Raw genomic sequence first — 24,401 nt, 5'->3', positions numbered from 1 at the left:
AGAAAGAGATAAATAAAGAAAGAAAGAAAGAAAGAAAGAAAGAAAGAAAGAAAGAAAGAAAGAAAGAAAGAGAGAAACACTCGTGCTGGGTGCATGTGTGGCTGAAGCCAAAATCCCGACAAGCGGATGGAGGAGAATGGACTGCAGCATGGCCAGCCCCCCTGGGGGGGGCTAATGAAGAACATCTTCGTCAGTTCCAGGTTTTTATTTAATTTTGCTACAGGGCGCATGTGCTCACCGGAGAAAGACAGAAACACAGAGCGAGGGAAGCGAGAGATCGGGGCCACCCTGCAGTCCCTTCTCCTCCACTCTCCTCTCGGGATTCTGGGCGTGCGCGCACACGCGCCGGCTGTGTTTTTCAAGCTGTTAGGTCCAGGATTCAAATAGTGCGGTTGGCCATGCGGGATCTGCCGCCTTACCCACCCGCCACTGGCTGACCTCGGGCTTGACAGCTGTGAATAAAGCTGCCATAAACATCTGGGTGCAGGTTTTGGTCTGGCTGTGAATTTTCAACTCATTTGGGCAAATACCAAGGAGCACGAGTGTCGGCCCCACCCCCGTTTTATTCAGTGGTAACCGTGAGGCTGGTTTTCTGTTTATGGGAGTCTTGCAAACTTTGTTTTTAAAGTAGATTTCTGTGACCAGCAGATGGCATAATGCTTATGCTGTTGGACTTCCATGTAGTGGACCACGGTTCAAGAGGAGAATAGAGAAGGAATTGCAGCATGGCCATCTCCTCAGTGGGGTGATTTGTTGCTTTCTGTCTGTCTGTCTGGTGAGCACACACACCCTATAGCCAAAAAAAAAAAAAAAACTACAAAAAAAGGAGATTTTTGGGCCAGCATGTGGCATGATGGTTAAAGGCACTGGAATTCCACATGGCAGACAGCGGTTTGAGTCCCAGACCTGGCAGCTTGCTTTCTCCCTTTCCCTCTCTCTCTCTCTGTCTCTCTCTGGTCAATTTAAAAAATAATGGTAACAGGACCTGGCAGGTGGCGTGGTGGTTGAGAGTGATGGACTCCCACATGGCCGACGGCGGTTTGGGTCCCAGACCGGACGGCTTGCCTTCTCACTTTCTCTCTCTCATTTTGTCCCTCTTTGGTCAAATTGAAATAAATAAATGGATAAAGTTAAATAAAATATTTTTATAAAAAAATAGTAACAACTGGAATTAAATAAATAATTCTTTTTTAAAAAAAAAAGTAGATTTCTCTCAATAAATATAATTGCTTCAACATAGTGAATTTTTGAAGGGAAACGTGAACTGATGAGAAATTGAGGAGCCTCACACTCTCTCTTGCCTTCATTGCTCTTCCCGGAAGGGATCCCCAGGAGGTCAAGAGGACAGCCACGCACCTGTCCTGGCACCCGGACGACCACAGGAAGTTGGCAATAGCGTACTCTTGCCTGGACTTCCAGCGGGCGCCTATGGGCATGAGCAACGACTCGTACATCTGGGATCTGGGTGAGAAGGGCAGGGGTGCTGCTGGCCGGGTCGGGGCCCAGGGGCTGGGGTGAGGCCAGTGTAAGAGGAGGTAAGAGGGAGGGAGGGAATAGAACTTGGGACCAACAGGGCTGATCTCATGAGGAGGAGCCTGGGTGCCGGGAGCCCGGGAGGGGGCCACTCGTCCTCTGGTCTAGTCCCTCCCGTCGGGGCTCAGGCATAGCTGCACAGCCAACCAGAGCCAACTCAGGAGCAGCAAGCCCATCCCGGTGCAGCTCCTTAACCCAGGGCACCAGGACCAGCCCCGGGCCAGCAGGCGGCATGGAGACTGAGGAGGCTGGATCCCACATGACCTGCTGAGCCGTTCAGGGTCTAGACCCAGCGGCTGGAGAATCACACCAGCACACACGCATGCCTGCCCAGAGTCCAGGGAGAATGGAGAAGGATTATGGCTGGCCATGCCCCTGGGAGATAGTTTTTCACTTTCCCTCTCTCTGTCTCTCTCTGTCACTCTCCTGCAAGCACATGTGCCCTACAGAAAACTAGAGAAATCATTTTTTAAAAGACCAGGATCCCAGCAGCCTGAGAAAGGACCCAGCAGGCCGGCGAGGGGACTCAAGCCCCTGCCCCACCTTTGCCAGCACTTGTCCTTAACCCACCTGGGAACGTGGACCGCTGTCTATAGAAGGGCCCGCTCTGGGGGCCAGAGCCAGCAGGGAGCCGGTGAGCGGAAGGAATGTGGGTACCAGGCACAGACCCGGCGCTGCTCACACCCTCAGTTCCCACAGCAGCCCCCGGGCAGGCTCCGTCACTGCCCTCTGTCCACAGACCTGCTTCAGAGAAGTCCGTGGAGGACTGACTCTGAAAACTTGAGAGTCGAAACCTCATTTCACACTGAGCCTGGGAAATAAACTAGAAATATCATTAAACACACATGAGCACACACCCCAATCCTGGTCCCCCGAATAAAATCATTAACAGTCCCCAAAGGCCAAGGCTTCCTCCCTGTCGCTTGCCCCTGCACCGGTCTAGACAGGGTTAAACTGGTTGGCTCTGTCCTTCCTTTCCAAGCTTGGTGAGCTTTATTTTCTTTTTTAAAGAATCATTTAATTTTATTTATTATTACTACTTTTTAATTTGACCAGAGAGAGAGAGAGAGGGAAAGTGAGAAAGCAAGCCGCTGGGTCCGGGACTCAAACTGTGGTCAGCCGTGTGGGAGTCCAGCACCTTAACCCCCATGCCGCCTGCCAGCCCCTCATTCCTTTCTGTTGTAGAAAACCCCAACAAGCCTGAAATTGCTCTGAGGTCGTCTTCTCCGCTCATCACCCTGGAGTACAACCCCAAAGACTCCCACGTGCTCCTGGGGGGCTGCTACAACGGGCAGATAGGTAAGGGGGGTCCAGGCGCCTAGCAACCGGTCCTGCTGTGGGGGCGCCACAGCCTACATGCCAGCCTGGGCCTGGCCGGGAAGACCACGCGGGCAGGGAAGACCCACAGCTGGCCAGCTGCAGACACCCTTAGAGTCAGGGCCTGCTGGCACCTTGGCGCCATCTCCGGCTGTAATCAGTGAGCAAGTCTCAAAGCAGTTCAGGAAATCTTTTTTCGCAAACCGTAATTGGAAGCCGGACGGTGGTCAGCAGTGAAACAAGACACCCTGCAAGGCCGACCCACCTGGGAAGGTTCCGGGTTCACATCCGAAGACCTCCCAGGGAAGCGGGGCTCATGGGTGGGCATGGTCCGGGTTGGCTGGCTGTAGAGGATCACAGCATCAAGACCGCTGGGGCCGCTGCCTCTGCCTCTTGGAAGAAATAAATAATACCCTTTACAAAACGAAACGACTGTGGTTCAGGTCACGTCAAGGAACACCTGACTGGGGCCAGCCTGACAGGGACGGTGAGGCCACGAGAAGCCCCATCTGGGGAACGGCAGTCAGGGAGTCGTGTGGTCACCTGTCTGCGTAATACACTCCTATAGGAGTTAGCAAGTGTCCCCTCCTCTTCTGGGTTTTTGAAGAGTTCGTGAAGAACCGGTGTTCGTTCTTTGAGTGTTGGGCAGAATTCCCCAGAGACGCCCTCTGGTCCTGGGCTTTTCTTTATTGGGAGTTTAAAAATGACTAATTCAATCTCCTTCCGTGGTATCGGTCTCTTCGCATTGTCTATTTCTTCTCCAATCAGTCTTGGTAGTTTCTGTCCTTCTAGAAGCTTCTCCATTTCATCGGGATTTTCTGACTTGTTGACATACGATGGTTCCCAGTATCCACTGACAATCACTTTCGTTTCTGCAGGGTCGGGAGTAATTGGCCCTACTTTGTGATTTTTGTCATTTGAAGTTTATTTCATTCATAATAGAGGGCACACTCACACACGAGAGAGAGAGAGAGAGAGGCAGGGACCGCTGACAGGGTCTGGTCATGCTGCAGTCTCCTTCCGGCCCTGCAGTCCAGGATGCTACGCACGTACCACGAGGCTGGGCAAATTTTAGTAAATACAGTCTTCCCTCTTTTTTGCTTAGTAGTCAAACTAGAGGTTTTTCATTTTTGTTATCTTTTCAAGGAACTAGATTTTGGCTTTATTGATTTTTCGGTTGTTTTTAATTCCTTTTTTCTTCATTGATTGCTAGAGGATGCGTGCTCTCACTAGAGAGAAAGAGAGAGGAAGCACCCCAATCCATTTCCTCCATTTCTCCACCCCATCAGAATTTGGGGTACACACACATGTGCCCAGCATGTTTTTCAAGCTGCTGAGGCCAGGATTCGAACTGCGATTAGCCGGGTGGGTTCCAGCTCCCCATACACAGCTCTTAATCACTGCACATGGGGCTGGCCCTCCTTGAGTCCTTTAAACATGATTTCCTTGAATCCTCTGAACGTATTTAAATAGACGGTTTAGGGCTTCGTCTAGAGCAGCCATCACCTAGGCTTCCTTGGGGACACTCTGCTGCCCCCCGTTTGTCTCTTACAGTTGTTTGCTGAAGACTGGACTTCCCGTATGACGTCATGCGGTAACTTTGAACCAGGTTCTCGCACTTCCTGGGGTTTGTTTCCATTGCTGTTCACTGTCACTTCTTATTAGTGGCTTTCCTTAACTCATCCTGTAGTCTGTCGTGTGCGGTTACTACAGTTTACTCGGTTAGCTAAGTGATGAGTTCATTATTGGACAAAGGGTTTCTTTAAAAGTAAAAACAGTTTAGGGACTGGCAGATAGTGTAATAGTTACATCGCTGGACTCACACATAGTCCACCACGGTTTGAGTCCTGGACTTGGCAGCTTAAAACTCCTGCCAGGTGCACCGAAAATCCTGAGAGGAAAATGGAGGAGAAGGGACTGTGGCATGGCCATCCCCCGTTGGGGGTGATTTCTCACTTTCTGTCTCTGTCTGTCTCTCTCTCTGGTGAGCACACACGCCCTATAGCAAAAAAACTCTTAAAAAAAAAAAAAGTTTGCTATGGGGCACATGCACTTGCCCGAGAGAGACAGACAGTGAGAGAGAGAGAGGGAAAGTGAGAAATCACCCAATCACCCCCAGGGTGAGGGCCAAGCTGCAATCCCTTCTCCTCCAAGTTTCTCTCAGGATTTCAGACATGTTCACACACACCTGCTGAGTTTCTCAAGCCGCTGGGTCTGGGACTTGAACTGCAGAGTCAGCTATATGGGATCCAGCACCTTGACCACCATGCCACCTGCTGGCCCATGGGCAAAGATTTTCTTAAAGCCTGGGAGCTTAAATGTCCCAGTCTTCACCAAGGGGCTCTGTGTGCGTGTCGAGCCTGCCTCCAACACCCAGCGGACAGTCGTCATCCGCCCACCCAGCCTCTGCACGGAGCCCCGACATCAGGCCGGGGTGAGAACTGAGGCCTCCTCCGGCCTTCCCCGATCGTAGCACAGCGTGGGCCATGCATTCGCCTGTGCGTGTGGCCTCCAGGCTCCCAGGCATACACTGGAGCTTTTAAAGCCACTGCGGACACGTCATGCTCCTGCTTTTCCGCAGGAGCTTCCTGGCTAGCCCACCCACCACCCACCAGTTCAGAACGCCGCAGACTTCACAGGTGCACTCCGAGTCAGACCAGCTGTAGGTCACCGAGCAAGGCGGGGCTTCCAGGGACCACCAGGCAGTCAGATGGCAGTGTTCTGGAGGCTCTGAAGGAGCCCCATCCTATTCCTCCGACTGCCAGGCTACTGGTTTCCAGCAGGAACGCAGGGTGTTGTTCTCCAAGGCTATGGTGGGATCAGAGACCGTGAGATTTCAGCTGGTTGTGGCAAGTTAACGTGTCAGGACTCACTGTTCTCACCCAGATGCAGCTGTTTTTCTAGAATAAACGCCTTCGGGGTTGGCTCGTTTCAGAGTTCTGAGAAAGTTGATTCTGACCATTTTTAACCAATTTTCTCATGGCTGTGTCGGAGGAGAGACTTTTCAGGCGTCCTTACTCCACAAGTTTTGCGAATGGCAAATCCAAGAAACTGATTTTGCTTTTTTAACCCCTGGTGGAAGAGGAAGCCTGCCCACATCTGCTCTGAACATCCCTGTCTACTCCCCACCCCAGCCAGACACCTGCTCCTCAGGACCACACCCCGGACCAGTCTCGCATAAACAGTGGCCCCCACGGCCCCCACCTTCACACGCTCTTTTGCTTTCTCTTCTTCCTTAGGGAGTGGGAACCAGGAGGGCTGAGCAGCGTCTCCTCCGAAACGCTCTGGGCTGGTCCCTGAGGTCCCGATCTCCCTCTGCCTCCTTCCAGGGGAGTTTCCTTCTTCTGGAATACATTCAGGCTTCCATAAATCTCTCTGCCAAGTTATCTGGGAGCTGGAGTGCTCAGACTGAGACGGGCCACTAGGCATGATTTATTCAGCAGCCTTGTCTCACTCATTATTCATAACCCCTTTCAGTGGTTTTTCGTGGCGGTGTAGACCGGCGCAGCCTCTGGGCCCTGCTGCTGGAGGGTGGGCCCCTGCAGGGGTGAGAAGGACCCAGCAGGCCCCAGCTCTGAGTGCTGCCTCACCCAAGCAGAGCAAGCTTAGCTAAGAACCAGCCGGTTCAGGAGCCCATGCCTGGGACGTGGGGAAATAATAAGGTGAAATGTATGGACAAAGTATTTTTGTTATTTTACAAATCGGCTTCTCTAGAAACAGCTCTGGTAACAGGGAGCCTCCTCAGTGCACGCTCAGGGAAAAGTGAAACAAAATCTTTGAAGGACACAAAAATAGATAAGCTTCACCTCTTTCCTGGCAAAGCACAGAGAACAGAGCTCAATCCAGGGGCAAGCTCCTCGGGGTTTCTCTCCCACGGAGGCAGCCAGAAGTGCAGGGGGTTAAAGGGGAAGGGCTCTTGCCATTGGAGAGGTTTGTCCCACCTCAGGGGGCCTCTCTGCCTCCCCCGCACCCAGGCTGGAGATGAGCTTCTTCTCTCTGCCTAGCTCACTCCCTCCGGAGGCTTAGCCTCAGTCTCAGCTCTGTCACCTCCTCCAAGAGGCTTTCCCTGATACCCTCATGTGCTCCCCGCACCCACAGTAATCTTAGTGTGGGCTGCGGGGGGCATGGCAGGTCCCCAGCAGCTTCCCCGTGGCCTAGTGTGGCCCATAGCGTGTGGCAGGAGTTTGACAGAATGAATGTCATGTGCAGCTGGCGTCTCTTCATGCTCAGGGGCCTGCCAGGTACTCAGGCTGGCCTGCCTCACCTGACTGTAAAACATAACACACCTGGGACCAGCAGTTAGCGTAATGGCTATGTCGCTGGACTCCCACATTGTCAACCGCGGTTCAGGTCCTGGACCTGGCGGCTCAAACTCACGCCGGGTGCGTGTTCATGCGTGCCCAAGATCCCAAGAGGAGAATGGAGGAGAAGGGATTGCAGTGTGGCCATCCCCCATGGGGGGTGATTTCTTGCTTTCTATCTCTCTGTCTCTCTCTGTCTTTCTGGCGAGCACACGCACTCTGTAGCAAAAACCTCTAAAAAAAAACAAAAAAAAACAAAACCACATAACACACCTGCCAAACCAGGAGAAGTAGTGTCCCTCTGTCCCCTGCTCCCTACTCCTGAGGGGAAGCCTATGCCCCTTTCACCCCACCCTCATCTCCTCCCACAGCCTGCTGGGACACCCGGAAGGGCAGTCTGGTGGCCGAGCTGTCCACCGTGGAGTTCAGTCACCGGGATCCTGTGTACGGCACCATCTGGCTGCAGTCGAAGACAGGCACCGAGTGCTTCTCCGCGTCCACCGATGGCCAGGTACGCCCGGCCAGGCACGGAGTCGGGGTGCTGGGAGGGCAGTACCGGCTCCTGCGTCCCGTCAGAATCACGTGGGGACTGCTTCCCTGTGCACCTAAGTTCGTAATTGAACAGTGGCCCATACATGCAAAAGGGCAGAGACCAAGATGCCTTCCTCTCACCTACGAGGGGCCTTCAAAAGCTCACAGAAAATGCAGAGCATAAAAATACTACGCATGGATTTTTTTTGGAAAGGTTTTTGCTATAGGGCATATGCACTCGCCAGAAAGACCAAGACAGAAAGTGAGAAATCACCCCGGGGGGTGGTGGTGGTGGTGGCGGCGGCCATGCCACAATCCTTTTTCCTCCATTCTCCAATCAGGGTTTGGGGCATGCACACACTTGGTGTGATTTTCAAGCCACCAGGTCCAAGACTCGAACCATAGTTGGGGGAGTCCGGCACCTTAGCCACCACACCAAATGCTGGACCCCCAGGTGTATTTTTAACATTGCTAGAAAGTGCCAAATTGTGGTGGGCCTTGAAGAATACAACTTCCTGGGCCCACGCCTGGTGGTTTTGATTCAGTTGTTCTGGGGCGAGGCCCCGGTGTCTGGATTTGACATGGCTTGGGGACTGTGGGCCAGAGCAGTGATTCTTCACTGCATTTGCTCTCACGGGTCCCATATCCCAGGTTGCCCCGTGGGAGGTGGAAGGGGCTGGGGAGGTCACAGCCAGGGGCCCCGCGGCCCCACAGTCTCAGCGTGGCCCTCCCGCCAGGTCATGTGGTGGGACATCCGGAAGATCAGCGAGCCCACGGAGGTGGTGGTCATGGACATCACCAGGAAGGAACAGCTGGAGAACGCCTTGGGCGCCATCTCCCTGGAGTTCGAGCCGACTCTGGTGAGTGTCCTTTGCTTTCACCCCTACTCCGTGTGACTTCCACTGTCAGAGCAGCTGGGGCTAAAGACAGGCCACAGTAGTGAGTCAAAGGCTCTGGACAAGAGGGTGGGGGGCCAGCCCCAAGGCCGCCAGCCCCATTGCAGTCGTTCAGACTGGTGTGGTCGTTACAGCAATATTCCAGCAGGGGGCAGCAGAGCCGCTCGGAGAAGAAGGTCATTCCTATTTAGGCCAAGCCGCCACCTGGCTAGTGGGGATGCTGACCAGAAGTCTTCCAGGCGGGACAGAATTCCAGAGAAGCCCAGTGCTATGGAAAGAACCCTGCCCAAGAGCAATATCAGGTGGCTTGGTCCCTGACCCAGGCCCTGTCCCTGCCTCTTGTGGAGCCTTGGGCTTGTCACTTCCCTTCCACTGAGGAAGGAAGAGGTGTTGAAGACGGAAGTGATACTGGAGGAGGCTCCTTGGGAAACCAGAGTTCAGGCGTGATCACGGTGGTCGGTAACTGAGAGAGCAGTGGAGAACTGACACGGGTCGGATGGTGGAGCGGGGTAGAACGTAATGCTCTGGAAGGCTGGCCCACGTCGGGAGGTTCTAGGTTGATACCCAGAGACCTCCCTGCCCGTGCTGGGTACCTGCATGCCCGGGACCCAGGGCTGGCCGAGGCCGTGGATGGATCATGGTGTCACCTCTTGTTGGCGGTGCTGTCACTCTGTCTCTCTATCACTTTCATGGAGGAAATAAGTAAATTAAAAATAATAATAATAACGAAATTGAGCAGTAATGTGAGTGTGTCAATGCAGGGAAGTTCCTTGAAGTAGCAGATGAAGGTTGTCTCTCTAAAGCAGGAAAGTTACTCTCCCAGATGGCTCTTGTCTCGGGCTCATTCCTGGCTCGTATCTCATGTACACTCAGGCCTGGTTTCCCCTTGGGGGTGTCACTTATTTGCATCGATGTCACATGGCATCATTCCTAGGACTTTGGGAGGTTCTGGCCTCACACCTGCCCTGGGAGACCTTTCCCAAGGCTGAGGGATAAATGCTGGTGGGATGACATGAGAGCAGAGACGATTCAACTGATCCCTGACCCCGACAGGAGAGGACAGACACTGGGTACGGAGGTTGGAGTGGGGAGGGCCCAGACAAACAACCTGTCCTGGACGCAAAGATTTCCAGGCCAAGAGCTAGCTGCTCTGGCCACGCCCCTCACCCGCCTTCCCACGCCCACCCCTCCCTGAGTGCGGACGCTCTAGGTGCTCTGGCCACGCCCCTCACCCGCCTTCCCCGAGCCCGCCCCTCCCTGAGCACCGACGCTCTAGATGCTCTGGCCACGCCCCTCACCCGCCTTCCCCGAGCCCGCCCCTCCCTGAGCGCGGACGCTCTAGCCGCCTCAGCCTGACAGGTGAGCAGTACAGTCGCCTGTAACCACCTCGTGAGGGCGTGTTGTCGCTACTTTCCAGATAGACAAGATTCTTCTCGGTGAGGTTAGGTTACGAGTGCTTGTACATGGCGAGGGTGGGACTCCAGCCGGGGCTCCAACGCCAAGGCCAGGCTATCAATCCTGCACCTGCGTGGCTTTGCTGCCCGAGGAGGTCCCAGGCACCCCGAGTGCGCTGGATGCCACCAGACTGTGTTCTCCTGGACCTCCTGAGCTTGGCCTCTTCTCGGCTCTGACACACGACTCGTAGCCCAGTTTATTTGCTTAGATTGTGTGAGAAAGCACATAACTTAACACGCTGGCTTGGAGACGCAGCAGTAATGCGCTGTTCAAGAGAAGCCGATCTCACACCCTGCTGTGGTTCAAATCCACTGCCCTGCCAGCCTGGTATATGTTGGTCATGGGTGCCCAAGGGCTGATGAGCTGGAGAGGACTGCAGATGACACACCCTGTGAAGGGTCTCTCTCCCTCTCTCCCTCCCACATAAACACATGTGCACTCTGTCTTGCACAGAAAAGCGTAAAAACAGAAAAAAAGCGCATCACGAAATGTACCACCGTGACCGTTTCCAAGTGTGTGATTCAGGAGTGTTAGGCCTGTCCACACTGCTGTCTCTGGAGCTTTTTCATCTTCAAAGCTGGAGCTCTGCAACCCGTTAAACGACAGTCCCCCCTTCCCCTGCCCCTAGCAGCCGCTGCCGTTCTGCTTTCTGCCTCTGTGGGTTGACCTGCTCTGGTACTACGTGTCGGCGGGGTCTACACTCTGTCTTTTTGTGACTGTCTTATTCCGCTTACTGTGATATCCTTTGGACTCGCCCATGGCTGGACGGGGTTTCCTTCCCTTTCAGGGCTGAGAATTATGCCCTCGTGTGACTAGATTGCGTTTTGTCTACCGGTTCCTCCACTGGTGACACGTCTGTGTGGTGCTTCCAGCTCTGGCCTCGGTGTTTGGGTCTGCCTGGATGTGAGTGTGCGACGTAGCCGGGGTTGCAAGGACTTTGTGAAGGGCCACCGTACCTCCTTGCATCTGGTGTCGTCGAGGCCCAGGTGTGGGTTTGCGGGGTGCATCTGTGATCAGAGACAAGCAAGCCCCTCTGCCCTTTACAGGCTGCATCGCCGTGTGGGACAGACCGTAAACAATAAATAGAACGCAGAGCTTGTAGGTGACAGGAACTGTGGGGTCAGGAGCGTAGAGCAGGGTACGCGGTGTGAGTTGTGGGTCGGACTGAGGGGATCGGGTGGAATGTGAAACAGCGACTCTGGGAGTCATTGCTTTGTGCCACTTGAGCCAAGTCTGGAAGGAAGTGAGACTTAGCCAAGCGGGCCTCGGGGGTGGGGTGGGCACTGCCACAGGAACGTTCTGAGGCTCAGAGCTTGAGTGGGGAGGGCCCAAAGGTGCCTCGTGTGACTGGAGCCGAGTGACGAGAAGGGAGGGGACAGAGAAACCGTGGAGGGCCTGTGGGCCGCGGGGAGGCTTAGGCAGGGGCTATCGGGGAGGCCACAGCAATCAATTTATGCCACAGATTAGCTCATGTGACTTCCATTGCCACATCACAGTTACTGTGACCCGAGTGACTGAAGACGACACACACTTGACCTCACAGTCCTGGAGGCTTGGAACACCGTGATGGGGCGGTGCCGTCAGCTCTCCCGAGGCTGTGCTCCGAGTGTGGCTGGGCCGTGTCCTCACCTGGAAGCTTGCCTGGGAAGGGTCACTTCTACGACCCTCTGTTGTCGTCAGAATTCAGCTCCTGTCTGCTGTCCTTGCTGACAGCCTGTGCACCTCACCCCGGGCCCCCTTCTCAGGACTTCTTTATTTTTTACTTTGCTACTGGGCTCATGCACACTACAGAGAATGAGACAGAGACACAGAGAAAGAGAGAGAAAGTGAGAACCCTCTCCCCGGGGAATGGCCGTGTCCCAAGCTCTTCTCCATTCCCCTCCCAGGACTCTGGGCATGCACTCACACGCTCCCGGAGTGATTTTCAAGCCTCCAGGTCTCAGACTCAAACCACCGAGTTGGCCGTGTGGAAGCCAACCGCCTTAACCACCCTACCACCCACTGGCCTCTCACAACAGGCCCAGCGTGGAGGGAGGGCCCAGTCTGCCATGCCGGGTTCCGCACAGTGTAGCGTGGCCATGGGAGTGGCGTCTGTGACCTGTAGCGCAGATCTGAGGCACAGCCGTGTCCACACCAGAGGGCAGAACTCACTGGGGTCACCTCAGCGGTCACAGTCTGGCCACTGAACTGGGAGGATAGTCATGGGGAAAGGCGTAGAATCCAGAGGCTGTGACAACAGTTAGGCACAGGATGGAGGGGGCTGGGGCCGGAGTGCTGGCACGGAGGTACCGAGAGGCGGGTGGATTCTGAATCTATCAATACATCCAAGGGCACCCTCCACTGTCCGGCTCCTAGGGACTTCCGGGGAGGGGCAGCTGACACACCCTCACCAGTACCAACTGACGGGCGCTTCGGCACCGCCCGTCCCCTGCAGGCACTTCTGCAGGCTGGGTCAGGGCTGCAGCAGGGCCCTCCGGCTCCTTGTGGCAGCGAGGTGTCTGCGCGGCTTCCTAGCCTCACCACCCACGCAGGCCTGCTGCTGGGTCTGTGGTCAGGGGTCCGGAGACCAGCCTTCGTCCATGCAGTCCGCAGTGACATGGGCCTCCCTGGGGCCAGTCGGCGGCCCCAGCACCAAGTTAGACAGGCGTGCTCCCTTGGGGAGCTCGTCGCTCAGTGGGGAGATAAACGTCATCCCTGGCAGCGGAGTGGCTTTCCCCCTGCGGGGGGGTGCCTCCCCGGGTGGGGGGTGGCCACTGTGATGAGTCCCCAGGGACATACCACCTAGACGTGCTCAGGCTAATGTCCCTGCCCTGCCAGATGAGGCCCTGACCGTCCTCTGAGTGACCCGGGTCACGCTGCATCCTCTCTGTGGGCCTCGTTTACTCCGTTCATAAACAGAATGAACCCGCTCAGGGTTGTTTTTTGGTTTTTTTTTTTAATTGCCAGAGGGTGCATGTGCTCACCAAGAGAGACAGCGACACAGATAAAGAGGAAGAAAGCATCCCTCAATGGGGCGTGTCTCCATTTTTCTGTCCTGTCAGGATTTGGGGCAGACACCTGCCCTGGGCATTTTTCAAGCCCAGGGGCTGGGATTTGAACCACAGTCAGCCCTCTGGGATTAGGCTCCCTTAATGCCAAATGGCCTAGCATGAGACCCCCCAGGGACTGGGAGAGGCAGGGAGGCCACCATTCAGTATGAGTCCTCGAACAAGTTCCCAAACAGGTGGGATCTGATGAGGCTGGGAAGGGGGTGACGGGGGGGCGGGGGGCACAATGGGCAGAGCCTTGAACTGAGGGCCCTTCCAGCACCAGCAGACCACCCCTCCACCCCCGCGGGCTGCTGGTCGTCAGCTAAGCCCAGAGCTGACGTGTCATGGAGCCCCCACTCCTGTGCCCCCTCCACAGCCAACCAAGTTCATGGTGGGCACCGAGCAGGGCATCGTCATCTCCTGCAACCGCAAGGCCAAGACAGCGGCCGAGAAGATCGTGTGCACCTTCTCGGGCCACCATGGCCCCATCTACGCCCTCCAGAGAAACCCCTTCTACCCGAAGAACTTCCTGACCGTCGGCGACTGGACGGCGCGTGTCTGGTCTGAAGACAGCCGGGAGTCTTCCATCATGTGGACCAAGTGAGGGGTCGCGGGGGGCTGGGGGTGCAGGGCTGCGGTGGGGCCCACCGGGCCCAGCAGTGTCCATCTGTAAGACTGGGAAAACAGCCCTCCACAGACACCCAGGCTTGTTTCAAGAAGTGGCTTGGGGCCAGCCCATGGCCTGGTGGTAAAGGCTGCTGGATCCCACATGGCCAACTTTGTGGTTCAAGTCCCGGAGCCAGGCTTCAAAAACATGCTGGATGCGTGTGCACGCGTGCCCCAAATCCTGAGACGAGGGAGTGATGAAGGAGAAGAGATTGTGGCCCGTCTCCCATGGTTGTACTTTCTTGCCTTCTCCCCCACTGTCCATCTCCCCCCACCCCCCGTCCCAACTCTGACGATTGCACAAGCCCTCTAAAAAATTTAAAAAAAAAGAAATAAAAGAAAGAAAGAAAGAAAAGAGAAAAAGATGACAAGCAGCTAAATTACTCCATTTTGTTGAAGAAAAAGCATCAGATTGCCCGGATCACTGATGACAGCCACGTTCATTTCCGTGGTCCTCAGAAGAGCCCCGGGAGTGGTAACATTTCCCTTCCGGTCATCTTGCTTTTCGTGTTAGGAAACTGAGTCACGAGACAGCGAGCACTTCTCCTGGCCTCCCAGCTGGCGGGGAGCGGACTGGGGTTTGAACCCAGGAAGCTCGGCTGGAGGGTCTGGCCGCCTCGCCATGGTGGCCTGGTGCTTGGTGGCAGTACCATACCCAGAGGGGTCTTCCCGCCTCCGAGGGCTGGACAGAGAGGGCGCCTGAGGCCGGAGGGGAGCACATGGATCAGAGGAGAGCCACGGCCGTGGCCCCTCACCTCTTCTCCGAAGGGCCCCCTTATCTCTCCCATCACTTTCACCTCCTCTGCACATACCCTGAGCTAACCGCCCCCACAGTTCCTCCCCACCGAGCACTCCTCACCCTTCTCTTGCTGAAAAGGAGGGACACAGGGGTTCCTTCCCAGCTCCTGGACTCGCGTTGATGCCGCTGTCCACCCTGACGGGCATCTCCAGGTCCGGTGGCCCCCAAGTCTGGTTGCATCAGAATCTCCTGGGAGGACTTATTTTTTTATTTTTTATTTTTTGAGAGGTTTTTTGCTATAGGGCGTGTGCGCTCGCCAGACAGAGAGATAGAAAGTGCAAATTCACTCCCCAGGGGGGATGGCCACGCCACAATCCCTTCTCCTCCATTCTCCTCTCGGGATCCTGGGCACGCACGCACAAGCGCCCAGCGTGAATTTTAAGCCACCCGGTCCGGGACGCAAACCATGGTTGACTACGTGGGAGTCCAGCAACATAGCCATTACGCTAACTGCTGGTCCCAGGAGGACTTATTTTTTTAAGTCCAAATTCCAGACTCCATCCCTGGGTTCCAGTGTTTTGGATCTAAGATTCAGCCCAGGAATGGGCTCGCTCGGCCTCCTCAGGGCTGAGACTCAGCCAGGCTTTGCGAAAGTGTAGAAATCTGGCCCAGCGTGCCCAGTCTGCAGGGGCCGGAGGCTCCGAACCGCCTGCACTCCACAGCAAGCGGGAAAGCGCTGAGCCCCTGAGACCTGGGGTAGAGGGAAGACCAGGAGTCCTTTTCAGATTTCTGGAGCCTTCCATGGGTCCTGCCTCTGCTGGCTGCGTGCTAAAGGGGAGGTGAGGGCAAGGATGGGGTGATGAGCAAGCCTGCTCCAGCTTGGCTCAGGGTTTGTTCCTGGGAGATGTGTGTGTGTGTGTGTGGGGGGGGGGGGGGGGGGGGGCTGTGTCCTGAGCTGAGGTCCTGTTGTCCTTCTGCATAGGGTCATTGAGCTTGCTCACGTACACGCACACACACACACACACACACACACACACACGCACGACCACAAATTAAATTCACATTTCAGAAAGAAACAACAAAAGCATTTTTTTCTTTCTTTCTTTCTTTTTTTAGAATTTTTGCCACAGGGCAAGGGCACTTGCTGGAGAGAGACAGAAAGCGAGAAACCACCCCCAAGGGGGATGGCCATGCTGCAATCCCTCCTCCTCCATTCTCTCGGGGTTTGGGGCATGCACACATACGCACCTGGTGTGATTTTCTTTCTTTCTTTGGAGACAGATTTTTGCTATAGGGCATGTGCGTTCGCTGGATAGGCAGAGGACAGAAAGTGAGAAATCACTCCACACACACTGGGGATGATCATGCCACAATCCCTTCTCCTCTATTCTCCTCTTGAGATTTTGGGCACGTACGCACATGCATCTGGCATGAGTTTCAAGCCTCTGGGTCTGGGATTTGAACCACCGTCTGCCACGTGGGAGTCCGGCGATGTAACTGTTATGATATCTGCTGGTCCCGTGCCTGTTGTGACTTTCAGTCACCAGATCCGGCACTCGAACGGCGGTCAGCCATGTGGGATCTAGCACCTTACCCACACCACCAGCTGGTCCCTTTCTTGTCATAAGTATGTCCATGCAATATTTGGGATATACCTGTATCCAGCAATATTTATTGTTAGACAAAAATCTTCAGATAGTTTCTTTTTCTTTTTATTTCTTTCTTTCTTTTTTTTTTTTTTTTAGAGGTTTTTGCTATAGGGCATGTGCACTTGCCAGAAAAACAGAGACAAAGAGACAGAAAGTGAGAAATCACCCCCCAGAGGGGATGGCCACGCCGCAATCCCTTTTCCTCCATTCTCTTGGGATCTTGGGCACGCACGCACACGTCCCTGGCATGATTTTAAGCCACCAGGTCTGGGACTCAAACCGCGGTAGGCCACATGGGAGTCCAGTGACATAACCATTACGCCAACTGCTGGTCCCCAGGTAGTTTCTTTTTCTTTCTTTTTTTTTTCTTTCCTTTTTAAAAAGTTCTTGCTATAGGACACACACACTCACTGGAGAGAGAGAGGGGAGAGTGAGAAAGCACCTAGAATGGCCACAGTCCCTTCTCCATTGTCCTCTCAGGATGTCGTGTACATGCGCACGCACCCAGCGTGTTTCTCAGGCTGCCAGGTCCTGGATGAGACTGCATGCTGGGCAGTGTGGGGTGCAGCTGCCTTGACCGCCATGCCAGCCCACTGGCCAGGGGGTTTCCTTCTTCTCCACCATGCCTCCGGCTGTGGCCGAGTGTCCACACACACAGCTGCAAAGAAGGCTGGGAAGTGTAGTCTCTGGCCTGGCCACCACGGGCCCAGCTACGACTGGGTCACTGAGCAGGAAAGGAGAATGGGTTTTGGTGGCCAAGTCTCCACTGTGTATGCACGTGTGTGCTTGTTTACTTTTTAAGAAAAAAAAAAAACGAATTATTTAACTTTATTTGCTGTTATTATTTATTTTTTTAATTTGACCAAACAGAGACAGAGAGAGAAAGAGAAAGTGAGAAAGCAAGCTGCCAGGTCCGGGACTTGAGCCATAGTTGGTCATATGGGAGTCCAACACCCTAACCACCATGCCACCTGCCCGCCCCTGTGTGTTCCTTTTTAAAAATTGTTCAGTGAAGAAACTTCTAAAAGCCCAGATTAAACCAAGTGGGACGCATAGCTGTTGTAACCCCGTGTTACGCATGTCTCCGGGCACGTCCTTCTTCAACCGCTCTCCGCGTGTCCCAGGGCTGGGCGCAAGACCATGAGTGCCTGGAGCTGTCCGTGGGGAAGAGCCGCCTGCACGGGGCCACACAGAGGGCCACAGTCAAATGTGACTCTGCAAGGCTGGCCCACGGGGGAAGGTCATGCTCGGGGGCCTTTCCAAGTATGCCAGGCATGCGGGTGGCATGGTTCAGGCTGGCTGACGCTGGGGGTGGATCCTGGCATCAAGGCCTCGGGGAGGGTGCGCTCTCCCTCTCTCGCTCATGAAAGAAATCAATTTTCTTTTGTTTTAATTTTTGCTCCAGGATGCATGCACTTGTCAGAGAGAGACATGGAGAGAGAAAGTGAGAGATCATCCCCCCGGGAGAAGGTCCACGCTGCAGTCCCTTCTCCATTCTCCTCTCGGGCTTTTGGACACGCATGCTCATGAGTCTGGCGTGTTTTTCTTTTTTCCTTTATATATATATATATTTTTTAGCTTTGTTTGCCATGGGACCAGCAGGTGGTGTGGTGGTTAAGGTGCTGGACACTCCCACATGGCCGACCACAATTCGAGTCCTAGATCCAGTGGCTTGCTTTCTCATTTTCTCTCTCTCTCTCTCTTTCCGTGTGTGTGTGTGTGTGCTCTCTCTCTCTCTCTTTCTCTCTCTCTCTCTCTCTCTTTCTCTCTCTCTCTCCGTGTGTGTGTGTATTTGTGTGTGTGTGTATCTGGTCAGATTAAAAAATAAGTGAATGAATAAATAAAATTAAATAAATAATTATTTTTTAATTTAAAAATAAAGGTTTTTTTGCCACAGGGTGCATGCACTCACCAGAGACAGAGACAGAGAGAGGGAAAGTAAGAAATCGCCCCCAGCACAGATGGCCAGGCCACACTTCCCTCTCCTCCAGCCTCCTTAGGTATGCACACACACACACCCAACACGATTTTCAAGCTACCAGGTCCAGGACTTGAACTGGAGTCAGCCAGGTCAGAGCCCAGCACTTTAACCACCACACCAAATGCTGGGCCCCTGGCATGTTTTTCGAGCCACCAGATACAGGACTCAAACTGCACCATAGGCCATGTGGGATCTGGTGCCTTAACCTCCACGCCACCTGCTGGCTCTGCTTTTCTTTTCAAAGCGAAGAGCAGCCTTGAGGCTTGGACAGCAGAGGTCTGCATAGCGAGAAGTCAAGCACAGGGGAGGGTGGGCGGCCTGGAGCCCGGCAGGGCCTGGAGGGTGGCGCTGGGGCCCAGCAGCCTGTCCCTCAGCCATGGTGGCCCCCGACACGGCCCGGCTCCCACAGGTACCACATGGCTTACCTCACCGACGGCGCCTGGAGCCCCACGAGGCCAGCGGTTTTCTTCACCACCAAGATGGATGGGACGCTGGACATCTGGGACATTGTGTTCAAGCAGTGTGACCCTGCCCTCAGCCTGAAGGTCATGTGCACCCCTCCCTGTGCATCCAGCCCTCGGTTAGGGGAGCCCTTTTTCAGATGGGTCTGAGGGCAGCATGGCCATGGCATGGCATGAACACGTGTGTGGTCGGGTGCATCTGTGAGTTTGGGGGCGTCTCTGGGTGAGCTGAGTTGACTGCTCCTTTTGCTCCAGGAACATGTGTTCCTGCAGAGGTTGAAGGGCCTGGGGGACTTGAGACCCTTCTCCTCCAGAGCACCCAGACATGGCTCCTGGCAGCTGCCCCTGCGAGTCTGAGCTAATGTTAGCATATACCATGGGAGGCCATGGGTGGACGGCAGGGGGTGAGGTGGGGAGGGCTGGGCTGGGAGGCCAAGGATCCTGACAGCCAGTCTGCAGTTCAGGCTTCACCCTGTGGGCCGGCGTCTGAGGGTGTATGGCCAGGACCGAGTGGCTAAGCCTCCGGGGTCAGCTAGGCAGAGGTAACTGCTCCTCGCTCCTGCCCCACCGAGGCCTTTCTGTCCCCCAGCAGGTATGTGACGAGGCCCTCTTCTGCCTCCGGGTGCAGGACAATGGGAGTCTCATTGCCTGTGGCTCCCAGCTGGGGACAACCACCCTGCTGGAGGTCTCGAGTGGGCTCTCCACCCTCCAGAGGAACGAGAAGAACAGCGCCTCTGCAGTAAGTGCTGGGCACCAGCCAGCCCCACCCCGGCCATGTCTTCACCTGGCCCGGCCTTAGAGCAGGCAACCAGAGCAGGCCGTCCCCTCCCTCCTGCTCTGGGTCTCTGGGGAGACGGAGTCGCTGTCAGGAAGGTCATGCTGTTCCTCATGTGAGCTCCACAGGGCACGTCAGCAGGGCCCAAATCCACCCTGGCTCAGCCGCCACCTGGCCATGTGCCCTGGGCAGGCAGCTTTTTAAAAATTTTTAGAGAGATTTTTGCTATATGGCATGTGCACTCGCCGAAGAGGTAGGCAGAGATGGAGATACAGAAAGTGAGAAATCACCCCCCAGGGGGCATGGGCACACGTGCGTTTGCGCCCAGCCTGAGTTTTAAGTCGTCGGGTCTAGGACTCGAACCATAGTCAACTACATGGGAGTCCAGCGATGTAACCACTGCGCCATCTGCTGATCCCTACCAGCTTTATTTACCTTTCCAGGCTCCAAGTTTTCAGCTGAAAATCAAAATGATTTGATTCATTCGGTTTCTCTTATTTCAAAATGGGGGGGTTGAGGGGTGACCCTTTCCAGTGACGGCTTCACAGGTTGCCCACGGAGCCGATGGAAGGGGCTGCCCCTGGGCCAGGAGGGCACAGATCCTCTGCCCCTGCCCACAGGCAGCCTGGAGGCAGCTCCCGGTCCCATTGCACACGGCGAGGTTGAAAGCCAAGTGCTGAGGCATGAAGAGCTCGTGGCTCTGCCCAAGACTGGGGTCTCCCCACAGAGCTGGTCCTCACTGGGCCCAGGGTCACCACAGTGCAGGACTCCAGAGGGCACTGCTCGCCCTGTGGCCCATGAGCTGGATAACTGGGCACCCCGCTCCAGCCTTCCCACCCCAACATTCAGCCCTCTCTTCTCAATGCCGGCTCCGACGACAGACCCCACGGGCCTCTCTGAGCTGAGTGAGGACTCAGGAGAAGCCCGCCCTGGCTCCTTGGTGGCAGCAGACAGCCGCCCCACGCTCTACCCTGGCCTCTGTCCCTGTGTCCCCAGATGTTCGAGCGTGAGACCCGGCGAGAGAAGATCCTGGAGGCCAGGCACCGGGAGATGCGGCTGAAGGAGAAGGGCAGGGCAGAGGGCAAGGACGATGACCAGAGGTACGAGGAACCTGCCGTCGACCTGCAGGAGCTGGTGGCCAAGGCCGAGGAAGAGTTCTTCGACGTCATCTTCTCAGAGCTGAGGAAGAAGGAGGTGGACGCCGTGAAGAAGTCAAAGCTGGTAGAGCCCTCGGCAGGGACTCGGGGGCCGGGTGGGGGCCACGGCTTCTGCGTCCGGCCTTGCCAGCTGGACCTTTATCTCCCTGTCTGACAAGGGGGAGGAGAAACTCCCTTCCTTCCAAGGACTCTTAAGTCCAATTGGACTTTGGGTTCCACAGGGAGGAGCCTGCTCTGGGCTGCAAGCTTCTTGGCATCCTCCCCACTGCCATGATGGGCGTATCTAGACCTCGCTCACAGAAGGTCCTGTCAGGGAACAGTGGGCCTCAGGGCTCGTGAAGGAAAGAGCCGTGACATTGCATTGTGGTGTCAGGAGTGTGACCTGCACTCAGCTCATCTGGCCCTCTGGCACTTTCCAGCTCTTCTTCCCAAGCTGGTCTTGGTCCTTACATTTCCCTTGGAAGGGGCCAGGAGTTGGCATAGTGGTTACGTTGCTGGACTCCCACAAGGCCGACCATGGTTTGAGTCCCAGACCTGGTGGCTTGAAACTCACACTGGGCCCATGTGTGTGCATGCCTAAGATCCCAGGAGGAGAATGGAGAATGGAGAAGGGATTGTGGTGTGGCCATTCCCTCAGGGAGCGATTTCTCACTTCCCTCTCACTATCTCTGTCTCTCTTTCTCTCCAGCAAGTGCATGTGCCCTAAGGCAAAAACTTCTCAAAAAAAAAAAAAGAACAATTTCTTTTTTTGGAAAATAAGGATATTGAACTATAAAGATGGCACCTGGCCATCTTCCAGGCCTACTTCTGTATCAAGGGACAGAGAGGGGAAAAGACCTTGTCCGTGTGGGTCATCCATTGCTTGAGGGACCCACAGATCAGATGCCAAGGTGGGAAAGAGCCAGCGACCTGCATGGGGGGCAGGGGCCAGCGAAGGCACACCAGGGGCTACCCTTGTGAGCAAGGCTAGCTACTGGGGGGTGGGATGCATAATGAAACCTTGTCTGAAATGCCTTCCGAATTTGAAGGCAGTGGCGGCAGAGCACTGGCCCTGGCATGGGCCTTTCTTCCTGCCTTCGAGAAGAGCTATGTGACGTTCTTGGTCATGGTGAGGTGGACAGAGGGGAGAGTGGCGAAGCACACAGAGATGACCACTCCACTCCTTCTCTGTCCTCTCCCCACGGGTCTACACCCAGGGGAGGATTTCTGCTGGCACATTCTGCCTCTGGCGGTACTTGGGTGTGAGGCAAGGACTCTGGCTCTCCGTGTGCACAGCGGGACAGAGAGCTCCCCGGTTTCAAAGAGTGGAGACTAAGGTCCTGGCTCTCTGACCGTGGCCCAGGGCTGCTCCCACCATCGCCCAAAGGCGAACCCACACCAACCCCCTGTCCTGTCTCGTTCTCGATGAGGTTGTACCTCGGAAGGGGCTAATGTTCACAGGCTCGGCCCTGCCCTCTCTCACTGCAACTCCCTCTCTGAGTCTGCTCTGGCCCACAGCTCTGGTGGGTGGAGCCAAGCAAGCACTGCCCCTACTGGAGCCACCCTACGTATGTGGGGACTGTCTGTGCTGGGTCCCCACATGCCCATGCTCGTTCTGCTAGGCCCAGGCTCAGCCCCGCAAGGCACCGTGTGTGTACAGGTGAGGGCCTGGAGGAGACTGGGCAAAGCTGGTCTGAAGTCGCCCAGTCCACAAGCAGCCCGAGCAGGATTCCCTGGGCCCTGCCCGTTTCCCTCCCCGCAGGCTCTTGCCGGCCATAGAGCGGGCCCACGGGACTCCAGGAACTCCACAATCCAGACTTCAGCTGATGGGCTGCTCTGACCTCATGGGGCTGACATGGGGTTGGGGGATAGGCTGGTCCCACCAACACTTCTGTGCTGTGTCCCCTCCACAGAAGCAAAAGCAAGCTGTGGACACAGACCAGGAGCCGGAGGAAGAGGACACAGGGCAGGAAGAAGGCGAGGAGGAGACGCCGGCCTAGACGCCAGCCTTGGACTGCAGTGTGGCCCCGAGCCCGCCGCCCCAGCCCTTGGTCTCGCCCGGGTCTTACAGGCGGGGGCTCAGCTCCTCTTAAAGCATCCACACGTGTGCGGTGGAGCCGGAGGATGGAGGCCCTGGCCAGCCCACCCGCACAGAGCGCTGGCCCACCCTGGCTCACTGGAGCCCAGCCTTAGGAGAGGGGAGGGACAGAACTTGAGCCCCACCCTCACATGCCCATCTTAGCCCCTGTCCCGAGCACACCAGAGGCCAAGGCCAGCCCCACTTCAGGTCCGCCCCAGCCCGGCCCTGCCATTTCCTCTAATTCAGACTCGCAGGCTTCTCTGACAGCCATCACCTCCGGGAGCTTGAAAGCTTCAGCCGGGCTTGCCAGCCTCAGTGGGGCTTCGGGAAGACCTGGGGCTGGGAAGGGTCTCTCCTCTTTCCTGACCCTCCTTGTCCACCTGCATGTCAGCAACTGGGAGCCCATCCACGTCTACGAAGCCTTTCCCAGCACCTCCCAGGCACCCGCACACACAACCCTCCGGGGTCCCCAGAGCGTGTGCGTCTGTGGCTGGCTGGCCACCCTGTGCACCGCAGGCTGTCCCGGTCTCAGCTCTTACATGATTAAATTAAGACCCGTACCGATGGTCAGCGCGGCAGGCCTCCGGTGCAGGCAGCTTTCCTTGCTGCCCCGCGTCTTCCCTTCAGAGTCCCTGGTGCACGGACTTGCCTGTCACAGAGCCATGAGGGCAGAGTGGGGTGGGAGTGCTGGCGAACCCCCACGGCAGTGCAGAGCCTTTGGGGGCCCCAAAGTGGACAGGGAGCTACCCCAAGGGCACCTTGAAACCACAGCTCAGCAGAGCTTCATCAGAAACGTCACAGGGCAGAGGGCATCTCCCAGCCCACGTTGTACCTGCAGTCCGACCGATGCACCCTCTGTGGGTGCAGCTGATCTTGACAGGATCCACTGTGCCCCTCAGAAATACCTGTGTTAGGACCAGCAGATGGCGTAATGGCTATGTCACTGGACTCCCATGTAGTCGACCATGGTTCAAGTCCTGGGCCCGGTGGCTTAAACTCACGCCAGGTGCGTGTGCGTGCGTGCCCAAGATCCCGAGAGGAGAATGGAGGAGAAGGGATTGCAGCGTAGCCATACCCCCTGGGGGGTGATTTCTCACTTTCTGTCTCTATGTCTCTCTCGCTCTTTCTGGCGAGCACACGCATCCTATAGCAAAAACCTCTCAAAAAAAAAAAAATAGCCTGTGTTAAGAATCTCACTGAGGAGGGACCAGCAGTTGATGTAATGGCTATGTCGCTGGACTCCCATGTCATCTACCATGGTTCGAGTCCCGGACCTGGTGGCTTAAACTCATGCCAGGCGCGTGTACATGCATGCCCAAGATCCCGAGAGGAGAATGGAGGAGAAGGGATTGCAGCGTAGCCATACCCCCTGGGGGGTGATTTCTCACTTTCTGTCTCTATGTCTCTCTCTCTCTTTCTGGCGAGCACACGCATCCTATAGCAAAAACCTCTCAAAAAAATAAAACAAAAAAATCTCACTGAGACCAGTAAATGGCGTACGGGTTACATCACTGGACTCCCACGTGGCCAACTGCAGTTCAAGCCCCAAACCTGGTGGCTTAAAAATCACGCTAGGTGTGTATGCGTGCATGCCCAAGATCCCAGGAGGAGAATGGAGAAGGGATTGCAGCAAGGCCATCCCCTATGGGGGTGATTTTTCACTTCCCCTCTCACTGTCTCTCTCTCTACATGCCCTATGGCAACAAAACCTCTTAAAAGAATCTCACTGAGTGGGCCAGCTGGTGGCATGGAGGTTAAGGTGGGTGGATCCCACGTGGCCAAATACGTGGTTTGAGCCCCCCAAATCCCAAGAAGAGAATGGAGGAGAGGGGATTGCAGTGTGACCATTCCT

The 24,401-nt window shown here is 55.6% G+C and overlaps 1 protein-coding gene across 1 annotated transcript in view; it reads left to right on the top strand.

Moving 5' to 3' along the window:
- Positions 1-23,486, top strand: part of DNAI2 (dynein axonemal intermediate chain 2) — a 36,607-nt gene extending 13,121 nt beyond the window's left edge. Inside the window, exons 7-15 of the mRNA XM_006145857.2 lie at positions 1,323-1,465; positions 2,719-2,832; positions 7,523-7,662; positions 8,420-8,542; positions 13,439-13,662; positions 18,507-18,642; positions 19,151-19,297; positions 20,330-20,554; positions 22,383-23,486. Of these exons, the coding sequence (XP_006145919.1) occupies positions 1,323-1,465; positions 2,719-2,832; positions 7,523-7,662; positions 8,420-8,542; positions 13,439-13,662; positions 18,507-18,642; positions 19,151-19,297; positions 20,330-20,554; positions 22,383-22,469 (1,339 nt within the window). The 3' untranslated portion in view covers positions 22,470-23,486. The remainder of the gene's footprint in view (positions 1-1,322; positions 1,466-2,718; positions 2,833-7,522; positions 7,663-8,419; positions 8,543-13,438; positions 13,663-18,506; positions 18,643-19,150; positions 19,298-20,329; positions 20,555-22,382) is intronic.
- The last annotated feature ends 915 nt before the right edge of the window (positions 23,487-24,401 follow it).

This window comes from Tupaia chinensis, unplaced genomic scaffold (genome assembly GCF_000334495.1).
Source record: "Tupaia chinensis unplaced genomic scaffold, TupChi_1.0 Scaffold000159_1, whole genome shotgun sequence".
Classification (NCBI taxonomy): domain Eukaryota; kingdom Metazoa; phylum Chordata; class Mammalia; order Scandentia; family Tupaiidae; genus Tupaia; species Tupaia belangeri.
Note: the sequence above shows the minus strand (reverse complement) of the source record. Positions and strands in the feature narration are given on the sequence as shown.